Genomic DNA, 14,278 nt, shown 5'->3' on the forward strand with positions numbered 1-14,278 from the left:
GAACTCCTCTGTTTGTATCCTGGGACACTATCACCCTTCATTTAAATGTGCTTTATTTTGCTCTTATCTGCCCCCTATTTCACTGCATTTAATCCTGTACTTCAGAATACTGTAATCTGCCAAGTGTTTAACCTGTAGTACTTTGTATTTAATCACATCCTGATGTAACTATCACTATTTAATCATATCCTGATGTAACTATCACTATTATCTGCTGTATTATTGAATTGTGGTTTGTCACACTTGTACTTTGCTTGAACAAAAGTTATTGTATTTCTTGCTCTTATTGTATTACTTGTATTGTAACACTTGAAATGTATTTGCTTACGATTGTAAGTCGCCCTGGATAAGGGCGTCTGCTAAGAAATAAATAAATAATAATAATAATAATAATAATAATAATAATAATAATAATAACATATATACATAAAGACAGATTTAATGCAACAGTAAATAGAGACCTCACAAAACAGTTTTTCAGAACCATTTTAATTTCATGCAATCCTAAATCAATACGGGGTCCTTTCATGAACTATTCAAAAATATGTAAAATATGTCGATCTCATGCTATACAAAAAGCGAATTAATTAATTTAGTAAATCATGTAGTGCTCACCTTGCTTGTTATAAATTATTGGTTATGAAAAAACTAGAATAAAAACATTAAATATTGCTGATTGAATTTTGTGTCACAGCTTGCTAAAGCAATTATTACTTTTAAATATAAAATATGTGTGGTTCTTACAGCCAATAATTTGACAGTTTTTGACAAAAAAACAAACCAAAAAACAACACAGCACTCCAAGCAAGAGTTACAAAATAATTAACCTAAGTAGTAATTTGATACTAAATGGCCCTGGTGTTTTTTCTACAGAAACAAAATCAGATATCTATGTTGTATAATATACTTTTAAAATGCCTATACTTCTGTTTAAATCTCTATAACGTAATTCAATAACGCCTTTGAGGATTAAACACATGCAAAAGCAGGACAAACAGTGCTGTCTTCCATGGGAGTTTTCCAAGTGTGTTGGTCAATGTTAACTCCTTTTCCAGTTGTGGATGTATTTGAAAGTTATGTGAATTTGCACATCCTTGCAAGGCACTTTTGTCTTAAAGCTGTAAAAAAATATATATATATATATTGAAGTATAAAAACAGCACAGACACTAGTTTGCTATTGCATATAACAATTTAATCAAAATATTTGAAAACTGTAATGTCAACTGGAACTGCAAACTCTGTTTGTATCCTGGGACACTATCACCCTTCATTTAAATGTGCTTTATTTTGCTCTTATCTGCCCCCTATTTTACTGCATTTAATCCTGTACTTCAGAATACTGTAATCTACCAAGTGTTTAACCTGTAGTATTTTGTATTTAATCATATCCTGATGTAACTATCACTATTATCTGCTGTATTATTGAATTGTGGTTTGTCACACTTGTACTTTGCTTGAACAAAAGTTATTGTATTTCTTGCTCTTATTGTATTACTTGTATTGTAACACTTAATGTATTTGCTTATGATTGTAAGTCGCCCTGGATAAGGGCGTCTGCTAAGAAATAAATAATAAAAAGAGGAACATTTGTTTTTAATATTATTATTATTATTATTCATATTAGTAGTCGTAGTAGTCGTAGTATTAAAATACATAAACATACAAGATACAGCTTATTAATTTTATATTGGTTCTCAGTAACTCCTAAATGGCATCCTGTGGCTCAATGTAAATAGTTAGAACTATTAAAATCAAGCATTTATTGCAACCATATTATTTCCCAAACATTTCCCTCCAGCTAAAAACGATTTGGTCTGGTTTTACAAACCTCGATTACCACTAATCCTAGACTACCTTGCTTAAGATAACATTAGCTAGTCCAAAATGAGTGCAAATGAGGGTCTGTGAAACCAGTCATTTGAGTTTGGTCCTGAGAGCAGAAAGATGTATCAATTATGTGCAGAACACAAGAGCATACAAATGTATTTAATAAACAATGTCTTCAATTGAAGACATTGAGAAATATTTCTAGTTGAAATGTTTGCCACTGAATTTGTTATGTTTCTTTATTATTTCTAAATTAAATGAACAAAGCAGAGCAACATTATTGGGCATATCATAGTTTCTTGGATTGGTTTAGGAACAGCGCTCTGTGTAACTATAGACAAGGACCAATTAAGCATGTTGAAAGACATTAAGGTAAAAATTCTGTTGCTGATAAGAGCTATCATCCAACATTATGCACATCAACAAGAGCTATTTCATTTTTAAAAGTTGACATCAAATTAACAATGCTGACTTCTGATTGATGTATTGCACTTTATCATGACAATTCCATCTGTAATTTTACTACAAAAGGTACAATTGTCAACAATAATAAGAACAGGCTTTGTGCTTTTGACTGGATTTGGGTTGTGGTTTAGACAAGAAATGTCATTGTGATGTTCAGAGCACATAATACAGGTGGTGTACCTTTGACCTGTAGGCTGGACCTGACATGACAATGCTGCTAATTTCATGGACTTTTAAATATCTCTTATTTCTTGTCTTGATGCTTTGATTTTAAACACTCGGGTAGCCTATCAACAACCATTTCAGACATAGGTCACTGAAAGCATGTACTGAATGTACATTAATGCTAATGGTAAAAATGAGATAAATAAAAGCATAACAAAATGCAAATAATACTTACTTTGAGAAAAAGGGATTTGTTTGACCCTCTTGCAAACATCTTTTGTATACTTCAAATACCAAGAATGATAATCAGTACAGTACCTAAAAGTGATACAGAAAGTTAAAATTGAAGCATATACAGTATGTGTTCTAGCCAGGAAGGACTTCATTTGCAAGGTCAGATGCTACCAGAAATACAACTACAAAACATATAGATTCATGGTAGTATTGACTGGAGATGTGTTAAGTTATTACAACATTACTTCTTTATTTATGCTGTTAACTGGATCACTAGTGTGAGTCTTATTTTGTGGATTATCCCAGAATGATTAGCTCAATGCAACAATTATTCAGTTTAATACTAATGCTTTAATAAACCTCAATATCAGCATGTAATATGAAAAGGCATTCATGTGCATAATTACCAAATTTCAGAGATAACATTACACCTAACCTGTGGTTACATCATTCTTTCTTTTGTAACTTTTCTCCCAGCGCTCCAGATATCGTGTTGGGTCATTGAATCATTTACTCTCCAATTTAGACACCATGGGCCCTATTTTCGTACGTGACTAGGGGTTTAAGCGTGCATTAGTCATTTAGACGGGTGACTGGTGTATGTGAGATCTTTGAACGTGTAAGTTTAGGTGCTTCGTGGGATTTAGTCTATTTTAAGTTATTCACGGCTAGTTAAATTAGCTGACATACCCCTACGTGCGATTTCCAAAGCATTTCCACATTTGTTATTAGGCTTTTAGGACTTTCCAAGTTACATAAGTGTCTACTTGGTGTAACTTCAGTCGCTATTGTTAAAAGATTCACTACCCTTTTGAAAGCGACAAAGGCAGCTTTCTTTTCGAAGTGGTTGTAGTGCAGGCAGAGAGAAGGAGAATAATGAGGAGGGGGAGGTATCCGTTTGCTAGATTATACAGATGCCGTATTCTAAATGACTAAATACACAAGCAATATTGGATTTATGTGAGGCAGAGCTAGTCTACCATGTCCAAAATAGTAACTGAAGTGAATAAATTTATATGCTTTCCAAAGACTACACAGTTCTTACAAAAAACAAAATAATAATTTTATACAATTGAGGGGATTCAACACATTATCCCATCCTCTTTTTTGTATGGTCACTGGATCTGCTGATCCTTTGCCTTGTGGGAAGGTTTATAGAAATGAAGAACTGCATTAACAAGTATTTCTACTTCCTTAGACAAACAATTTGGTTTTCCTTAGTTTTTTTTTTTTCTTCTCCAAAACAGGAGAGGCAGATTCTCCATTTGTATTGGGGTTTACAGCCATTTATTGTAAAGCACATCTTGTGTTTTGTTTTTCCTTCAGAAATGCAAATGACCATTACGAACATATAAAGAACTACATTTGGGCGATTCTGAGCTCCGGCTGCTAATTACCACCTTAAAAGATATTCTGCCGAGTCAATCAGCACGTTAGGGACTACAGGTTTCGAAAATCACACCTAGATTGACATATCTAAATCCAATGGAAGAGCCCTAGGGCCATGCGAGAAAAAAATAATAAACATGAAATTTCGACTTTGGAGCTCTAAATTTCGCCACGAGCTGGGTCTGGGGATAAGCCGGAGGAAGCGGAACTTGGAACTCTTGCTGACAGCACTGCTGTCTCAGCCTCAAATTCACTACCGTTGGGTTTTAATAAAAGTCTAAAATCAGGCTTTTCTAGTATAAATTCATTTTCCCCACATAGAATCATATCTGTTTGAAAAAGCAGCTAAAGTCTGGAGTAAGCATGTTTTACACGGGATTGATGCATAATTCATCTACGTTTCTCTTTAGGCAATATACAGTTTTTAATTAAGTCTGTATTATCAATAAAGAGCATCTTGCCATATTGATTATTTTTATACTGCATAGACAAATGTCTCTTTGAAAAAATACATACAAGTTTGGAGCAAAACACATGACTTATATCTATTAAGAATTATAATGACGTCATCAAAGGTGTCTATAGTTGTCCTTAAAGGTATCATTCCTATATGAAGAATAGATTGTCCCAAAGTAATTTCACATTTTTTATATAATGTGCACACATATATCGTAGAAAAAAACAAAACATGTTTGGGGGCAATGTGTTTTACATACCTGCATCCAACATGAAAATGCCATCACCTGCACCTGTATATATTAGTTCATTATGGCTGGCCTTTCTATGTAAAGAACCCGATGAAAAATATGACATTATCTTGGGGCAATGCGTTCTGTAATGAACATATAGCTGTCTGTGACGTAATTTCAATACTTAATAGAAGTATGTAAAGTTTTAACTGTAAACCTTTAACTATTTTCCCTAAGAGATATGTGTCTATTGCGAAACATGTGGAATTACAAAATGTATAAATGTTTTCTGAAACTTCGTGTTTACATAGTTTCTTACATGGGGAGTGATTCATCAAAGTTTTATTTCTAAAAACTGTTATTCCGACAGCCTTTTCTGTCGGATTTTCCACCTGTTTTATACATACATTAAGGGTGCTTTACAACCTAATTTAAATGAAAGCTGCACAAGTTGGTGATGTTTTTTCAGTACCGTGGCATGAAAGGGCAGCTACATGAAGCACACAAATCTAGAAGGGGAGGGTGAAAGCCGCACCAAGACAAAAGTGCACAACTGGGGCACAAAAGCAATGCAAAAAAATCTCTAGTCTACATAATAAAAATAATTCTTAATTATAATGAGTTCTTATACTTTTTTAATTGTGTGGTATAGTCTGTAAGATGTTTCTCATTGATTTAGTGCCATGCTGGGGCAGGTTTGCCTTTGTACGTGAGCATTTTGATTAATTAAAAAATATGAAAAGGATTATTCTTTTTAATATTTATAGTGATGGAGTTATTGTGTGGTATAGTTTTAAAGACATTTCACACTGTTCTGGTGGCCTGTCCGGGCAGTTGTGTCTTGATCTGATTTACCCAGATTGAAAAATGAACAAGCAGTATGTTGAATGAAGGCTTTCAATTAGATTATACTTGTTTGTTTACTTTTTTAATAAAGTGAACATAAAACAATTCTCATATGAATTGCAATGTGCATTATTTACCTGGGTTATGGATTGCACTAATATTTTGACAATATCCTGTTTACGCACATGCACTCATGATCTCCAAATGCGATGTCCTTTTTGTGTAGTTTGCGAATCTCAACTATTTTTCCCCAAGAGCTGTAAGTCCATAGAATATGATATACTTGGCATTATCCTGGGGCAAGGCGTTTTTATATCGAAAAGCCAGCGTTAATGGAGTACTACCATATAGAGCGTCGACTGGCTTGTTTTTATTATTGGATACTCAATAAATAGATACCTTGGGGCCAGGGATGCCATTTCAGATTTCAGTGGGCAGGACAACTTTAAGCAGGGGTCCATGGAAGCTCTAGGTTTGCAGATCATTTTTGCAGATACAAACTTAAACATCAGTTTATTACAGGATCATTTTCTGTGCTTGTTTCCTATATTTTATATAAATCATACTTTTAAAAAAATACCAACACAGGACAAACAGCAACTTTTAAAGCTAAACAATCTGCACCTGTTGCGTGCAGACCCAGTTGCAAATAAAGCCTCATTTGTAAGCATATCTATAAGTTCAGAACACACAGGAGTAAGATATATTAAGTAAAGATATAATATAGTAAAATATTACTGATCTCACAGCTTCAATGTATTAATCTTGGAGTCTTAACACAGATATCAGTCACATAGTTTGATACATTGTGCACTATTCTTGGAAGAGATAAATAATTCAGTTTTATAACATAAAATCTACTTAGCCCTGCAATGATTGTTTTTGTAAACTTATCATGTCCCAAATTGAAACATTAGTGTTCACACATGCAAGCTCACTCCTCCCATTAGTTAAGTAATGGGAGTCATTTTTTTTTTAATGTATTTTTTTTTATACTGTTGGCTGTAAATATGAGCAATTACTATATTAGTTTTGTTGATATTGCCTTGTAATGCATGGTTTTCTTATCAATATTAACTATTCTGCTGCAACACAGGGCAGTGAGATGGCAAAGTCATTTTTATTGGTAGAAGGTGCTCGCAGTACCGCAAAGTTTGAGAACCGCTGCTATAGAGTGTTTGTTGCTTGGTTTAAAAAGTTCTCCTATGACAGGACATGTTTTATTTTCAGATGAGTTCATTAGGCTACAAATACAGTTTATATGTTGTGGTCTAAGAAGCTTGAAATTTGCATCTATATATATATATATATATATATATTTTTTTTTTTTTAATTTATTTATTTATTTTTTTTACCGGACGAGGAGGGCTTATCGCATACTCAGCCATCGTAGATGTCAGCTACGTAAGCTTGCCTCACGCACTGAATGCATGCCTGCCACAGGGCTCCTCTGGGTCCTAAACCCTGCTAAGTACAAAGGGGAGTGCAGTAACCACAGACCCTTTGCAGAAATTAAAGGTTTGCTGACATAAAGGGGTTTAACAGTAGAGCTATGAGCAAAATACAGAGACACTGTCCCCGGAGTTGCCTGGGAGAAGTGTCCAAAAAAACGGGAGTCCTGGCAAATAAGGGAGAGTTGACAGCTTTGCGTTACTGTGTATTGTTCATGCCTCCCTGTGGCAGGGCAGGGCCCTGCTTGTAAATATTGTATTATAATTAGGGCTTCTGAAAATGAAATCAGTGGATAGATAGCCAATAAACACCAGAAAAATTGTGCAAATGGTTAATCAATTCATGTTGACTTTACCCTTTTTCCATTAAAAAACTAAAACCTACTACAAAAATAATAATAAATACATTTCCTAGTGCTGCCGGGCTGTCCTGAAGTGTGCAAGTACCGTCAAGTTACTACTATACATATTTTGACAGAAAAAATAAAAACGCTCAAGCATTTTGGAAAGTGACCAAAAACACTAATTTCATACAGTATATCAAAAACGAAAGTCCCGAAAAATTTTGTACATAAAACTTGAAGATAGCTAAAAATAAGCACCAAAAACTACAATTAATAAAACCTGAAAAACAGAAGCCCTAATTATAATTTAAAATGTATTGTTTTTTAAAATGCATTGTGTGGTTTGTGTGTTGCTGGGGGTTGACAGGGATGGGGTCAATTTCCTATCCATGCCAAATTCATGTGAGAATGTGGCTGGAGCCTTAATTGAATGACTAATGGTTAATTAGGCTCCAGCCACATGGTATTTAAGGAGGGGAAATCCTTTGTTTGGGAGGAGGGAGTTGGGTGAGTTTACACTGTGAGTGTTTGTTTGTTTGTTTGTTTGTTGGTATGTATTATATTTAAAACTTTTGGTTTGGTCTTTTGTTTGAACCTTTACTTTGGCCCTTGAGCCGGTTATTTTGCTCGTGACTTGTTTTGTTAAACCTTTTTATTTTGCTCTGTGAGCAGTGTTTTGTTTAAATATTTATTTTATTTTTGTTGTCAATAAAAACGGCGCATCAGAGCGCTTTTCACCTGTAGTACCTGTCTGTGTGTTTCTCGGTCAGCTGTCTGGTCTGGGAACGTCACCATTCGGCCAACCTGTCACACTCCCCTAAATGGCGTCCCTGGATTGGGGTTGAAAACCACTGATCTAGACCAGTGGTTCCCAACCCTGGTTCTGGGGACCCGAATGTGTGCTGGTTTTCATTCCAACTGAGCTCTCAATTACTTAACTAGACCCTTAATTGAACTGATAGTTTGCTTAATTAGACCTTGTGACAGACTGGCTCGAGTGGTGATGTACCCAGACCAGGAATCTGACAGAGAGGCAAGTATTTGCAGGGTTGAAAGTTCTGGTGCACGCGTATTTATTGAAACAAAAATAAATCAAAACGATGTACAAACACACAGCTCAGAGCCAAAATAAAAGGTTTGCATAAAACAAATCTCACACAAAATAAATAAATAGACATACCTAAGCTGTCGCAAGGAAAATTGCAGATCAAGTGAAAAGCTACAAGGCTTGGCCAAGGCCACCTCACACATTACCATGAGGAACCCAGTACAAGTAACTAAGGCTGAGGCGACACATAGATGTATCGATGCATCGTATCGTTTGACAACTATCGATATTCAAGCCAGTGCATTGTTTTTGTGTAATGGGTTTTAACAAAGGAAAACTTATTTTTTATTACATTTGGAACCTGCAGTTATTTTTTGCATTAAGCAGAGCTTCTCTGCTCCCCTCAGGTCTGACTGTGAGTCTGCATGCGATTGAGCTCACCTTCTCTCCCCTGCCCCGCCCCCTGTGAATGTTTACTGATGGGATTGCATCTGTGCATGAGTCTTCAAAGTAACAGAGCAAGTTAAAAGCATTGTGCTAGAATTAAAAGAAAAGTAAAGAAAGCAATGTTTGTGATACTCCGGTAATACAACTAATTTGTGTGACCATTTAATGAGATGCAAAGGTTGCGCTAACCTTTAAAAATGTGCGTTTGTAAAAAGCATACCATCTCAAAATCTGCGTTTTCAACCATAACATCTGCGTTTTTACATATTGCATCAACATAGTTGTATTATTTTTCCAGTGTAACTATTTCAGATTAACAAAGTTAACATGCAAAACAGAACACAGTGTAAATAACGGTACCGGTAGTAGAAATAGACATAAAAGGATTTATTTTGTTTAAAAGTTCATACATTTTTCTTTTAGCATCCAAGTCAAAAAATTACTTGTGTTCTTTCCAAATCAAAGTCTTAATAATTCTCAGGAGCTTCCATTGAATTTGTCATGTTTTAGATGCTCCTCACATAAACGACAGCGTTTGCTGGTCTGCCCTCTGTTCTGACAGCTAAAACCCTATTCTGCTGCTACACTACATGGGACCTCCGCGGATTATTTATTTATTTTAAAAAGAGGATGCAGGGAGCAGTGGAACCATTTTTACACGTTGCACTGCATAAAACTACTTTGTAATACAAGTGCAATTATTGGATAGGGATGAAAAAGGGAAATGTTGTCTTTTACATCCACGTTTTAGAAACGCACTGCTGTTATTGTTTTGTGTTTTATTAATATGTCCTGCGTAGTTTCTCTCTTGATTGGTTGTTACTATGACTGGTTATGGATTTAAACAACTTTTTTATTTTTATTTTGCTTTGACCCCCCAACTCGTACAAATCAACAAAAATAAAGTAAAAAAAACTAAAATGTAATATATTTAATTACTAAACTGATGTAATCAATTTAATATGCATATTCGTTTTTAAAGCGTTACTTGCAATGTTACACAGTAATCCAGAGCTCTACATGTATTACTACATTTTTTTTTACCCTTTCATAACGTTGATGAATCGATGCATCAGCTTTTTTGGAGAACGATATATCGATAGTGAAAAATTAGGCATCGCCCAGGCCTTACAAGTAACAGGGCTAAAAAATAGAGGGGGGACTCACCTCCAATTTTATGTTGTAAGCGTCGAGCTCAAGGCTGCCCTTAACGCTCTTGTTCCAAACCCAGGGTTTTGTGGATCCACGACATTCAGCCAATAGAACCGCGTAAAAGTGTGGGGCATAGCCCACACCGCTGCATCGCAGATGTCTCTGACAGTTGTTCCCTGGAATAAAGCCCACGAAGTAGCCATGCCCCTGTTAGAATGGGCAGTGAGCTTCTCTGGAGGGGTCAAGTTGGCTCGTTCATATGCAGCCTGAACCGTATCTGTGACCCATCTTGATAGCCTCTGTTTAGACAGAGCTTTCCCATGGGACTTAGCCCCATAACAGATAAACAAAACTGCTCATCCTGCTTCCAACGTTTGATTTTGTCCAGGTAATACGCTAGTGTCCGCACCGGGCAAAGCATATGGAGCTGCTGCTCTCTATCAGACTGGAAAGGAGGTGGATGAAAAGCCTCAAGCTCTACCGTCTGGTTCATGTGGAATGCCGAGGTGGTTTTTGGCAAAAAAGCAGGATACGCACAAAGTGTGACTTTCGCACTGGCTTCTGCAAAAATTCAGCAGGCTTTTGCAACTGAAAAAACTTGCATCTCACTCATCCACTTAGCAGATGTAATAGCGAGCAAGAAAGCTGCTTTCATTGATAAATAGGGCTCAAAGGGAGGCTTCATAAGTACTTCTAGCACCACATTAAGCCTCCAACGAGGGACAATGTCCTTCATAGGTGGCCAAAGCCGCCGAGCACCCTTTAAAAATTGCCCCACCAGGAAATGAGCTCCTGTGGAGACTGAATCAATTTTAATATGGCAAGCCAAAATGGCTGCCTAATAGAACTTTATCCACTTTAACACCATGGTGTACGCACGTACGTCAAACCATGCCGTATGTGCGTACGTCAAGTTTCCCATTCTATTCTATAATCGGTTTCTCAGTCTAGCGGTTCAGGTTTCATTCTCTAAGGCAGTGCTGGTACTGTGGAATGTGCAATGAAAGTCGGGGGAGGATCGGGTAACATTTGTATCCAATTGCGTGTCATGAAGCGATTCCAATCTACCTGTGGGCGTTTAGAAGACAGATATATTGCGGGAAGGCATTCAACTTTTACAAGTATATATATATATATATATATATATATATATATATATATATATATACAGTACTGTGCAAAAGTTTTAGGCAGGTGTGAAAAAATGCTGTAAAGTAAGAATGCTTTCAAAAATAGACGTTAATAGATTATATTTATCAAGTAACTAAATGCAAAGTGAGTGAACAGAAGAAAAATCTAAATCAAATCCATATTTGGTGTGACCACCCTTTGCCTTCAAAACAGCATCAATTCTTCTAGGTACACTTGCACAAAGTCAGGGATTTTGTAGGCATATAGTCAGGTGTATGATTAAACAATTATACCAAACAGGTGCTAATGATCATCAATTCAATATGTAGGTTGAAACACAATCATTAACTGAAACAGAAACAGCTGTGTAGGAGGAATAAAACTGGGTGAGGAATAGCCAAACTCAGCTAACAAGGTGAGGTTGCTGAAGACAGTTTACTGTCAAAAGTCATACACCATGGCAAGACTGAGCACAGCAACAAGACACAAGGTAGTTATACTGTATCAGCAAGGTCTCTCCCAGGCAGAAATTTCAAGGCAGACAGAGGTTTCCAGATGTGCTGTCCAAGCTCTTTTGAAGAAACACAAAGAAACGGGCAACGTTGAGGACCGTAGATGCAGTGGTCGGCCAAGGAAACTTACTGCAGCAGATGAAAGACACATCATGCTTACTTCCCTTCGCAATCGGAAGATGTCCAGCAGTGCCATCAGCTCAGAATTGGCAGAAAACAGTGGGATCCTGGTACACCCATCTACTGTCCGGAGAAGTCTGGTCAGAAGTGGCCTTCATGGAAGACTTGCGGCCAAAAAGCAATACCTCCGAAGTGGAAACAAGGCCAAGCGACTCAACTATGGACGAAAACACAGGAACTGGGGTGCAGAAAAATGGCAGCAGGTGCTCTGGACTGATGAGTCAAAATCTGAAATATTTGGCTGTAGCAGAAGGCAGTTTGTTCGCCGAAGGGCTGGAGAGCGGTACACGAATGAGTGTCTGCAGGCAACAGTGAAGCATGGTGGAGGTTCCTTGCAAGTTTGGGGCTCTCCCGCCTAGACTACTGCAACTCCCTCCTGGCTGGACTCCCTGCATCCGCCACCCGTCCGCTCCAGCTCATCCAGAACTCTGCTGCCCGCCTGGTGTTCTCTCTGCCTCGCTTCACCCACGCTACTCCACTACTCCGCTCGCTCCACTGGCTCCCGATCACCGCTCGCATCCAGTTCAAGACTCTTGTACTAGCCTACAGATGCCTTGACCAGACTGCACCCAGCTACCTCCAGACCCTCATCTCTCCCTACACCCCCACTCGACCTCTCCGCTCCGCCTGCACTAGAAGACTAGCTCTACCTCCGTTATGCTCCCCTGCCTCCAGAGCCCGCTCCTTCTCCACCCTTGCTCCGCAGTGGTGGAATGACCTTCCTACAGATGTCAGGACTGCCCAGTCCCTGACCACCTTCCGTCGCCTCCTTAAGACTCACCTCTTCAAACAGCACCTGTAGAACTCCTCTGTTTGTATCCTGGGACACTATCACCCTTCATGTAAATGTGCTTTATTTTGTTCTTATCTGCCCCCTATTTTACTGCATTTAATCCTGTACTTCAGAATACTGTAATCTGCCAAGTGTTTAACCTGTAGTACTTTGTATTTAATCACATCCTGATGTAACTATCACTATTTAATCATATCCTGATGTAACTATCACTATTATCTGCTGTATTATTGAATTGTGTTTTGTCACACTTGTACTTTGCTTGAACAAAAGTTATTGTATTTCTTGCTCTTATTGTATTACTTGTATTGTAACACTTGAAATGTATTTGCTTACGATTGTAAGTCGCCCTGGATAAGGGCATCTGCTAAGAAATAAATAATAATAATAATAATAATAATAATAAATGGAGTTGGGGATTTGGTCAGAATTAATGGTCTCCTCAATGCTGAGAAGTACAGGCAGATGCTTATCCATCATGCAATACCATCAGGGAGGCATCTGATTGGCCCCAAATTTATTCTGCAGCATGACAACGACCCCAAACATACAGCGAAAGTCATTAAGAACTATCTTCAGCGTAAAGAAGAACAAGGAGTCCTGGAAGTGATGGTATGGCCCCCACAGAGCCCTGATCTCAACATCATCGAGTCTGACTGGGATTACATGAAGAGAGAGAAGCAACTGAGGCTGCCTAAATCCACAGAAGAACTGTGGTTAGTTCTCCAAGATGTTTGGGCCAACCTACCTGCCGAGTTCCTTCAAAAACTGTGTGCAAGTGTACCTAGAAGAATTGATGCTGTTTTGAAGGCAAAGGGTGGTCGCACCAAATATTGATTTGATGTAGATTTATCTTCTGTTCACTCACTTTGCATTTTGTTCATTGATAAATATAAACTATTAACATGTCTATTTTTGAAAGCATTCTTACTTTACAGCATTTTTTCACACCTGCCTAAAACTTTTGCACAGTACTGTATATATATATATATATATATATATATATATATATATATATATATATATATATATACAGTGCCTTGCGAAAGTATTCGGCCCCCTTGAACTTTGCGACCTTTTGCCACATTTCAGGCTTCAAACATAAAGATATGAAACTGTAATTTTTTGTGAAGAATCAACAACAAGTGGGACACAATCATGAAGTGGAACGAAATTTATTGGATATTTCAAACTTTTTTAACAAATAAAAAACTGAAAAATTGGGCGTGCAAAATTATTCAGCCCCTTTACTTTCAGTGCAGCAAACTCTCTCCAGAAGTTCAGTGAGGATCTCTGAATGATCCAATGTTGACCTAAATGACTAATGATGATAAATAGAATCCACCTGTGTGTAATCAAGTCTCCGTATAAATGCACCTGCACTGTGATAGTCTCAGAGGTCCGTTTAAAGCGCAGAGAGCATCATGAAGAACAAGGAACACACCAGGCAGGTCCGAGATACTGTTGTGGAGAAGTTTAAAGCCGGATTTGGATACAAAAAGATTTCCCAAGCTTTAAACATCCCAAGGAGCACTGTGCAAACGATAATATTGAAATGGAAGGAGTATCAGACCACTGCAAATCTACCAAGACCTGGCCGTCC

The 14,278-nt window shown here is 37.3% G+C and overlaps 1 protein-coding gene across 2 annotated transcripts in view; it reads right to left on the bottom strand.

Moving 5' to 3' along the window:
- Nucleotides 1-504: 504 nt before the first annotated feature.
- The window catches only part of LOC131721005 (HERV-H LTR-associating protein 1), an 89,554-nt gene continuing 75,780 nt past the window's right edge, over nt 505-14,278 (bottom strand). For both annotated transcript variants that reach the window (XR_009319811.1, XM_059013788.1), the window contains 2 exons: nt 2,695-2,777; nt 505-1,118 (listed from right to left, as the gene is read on the bottom strand). Coding sequence is in view for 1 of the 2 variants with exons in the window: in XM_059013788.1 (XP_058869771.1) it covers nt 1,075-1,118; nt 2,695-2,777 (127 nt within the window). In the remaining variant the exon portion in view is untranslated. The remainder of the gene's footprint in view (nt 1,119-2,694; nt 2,778-14,278) is intronic.

This window comes from Acipenser ruthenus, chromosome 3 (assembly GCF_902713425.1).
Source record: "Acipenser ruthenus chromosome 3, fAciRut3.2 maternal haplotype, whole genome shotgun sequence".
In the NCBI taxonomy this organism is placed as follows: Eukaryota; Metazoa; Chordata; class Actinopteri; order Acipenseriformes; family Acipenseridae; genus Acipenser; species Acipenser ruthenus.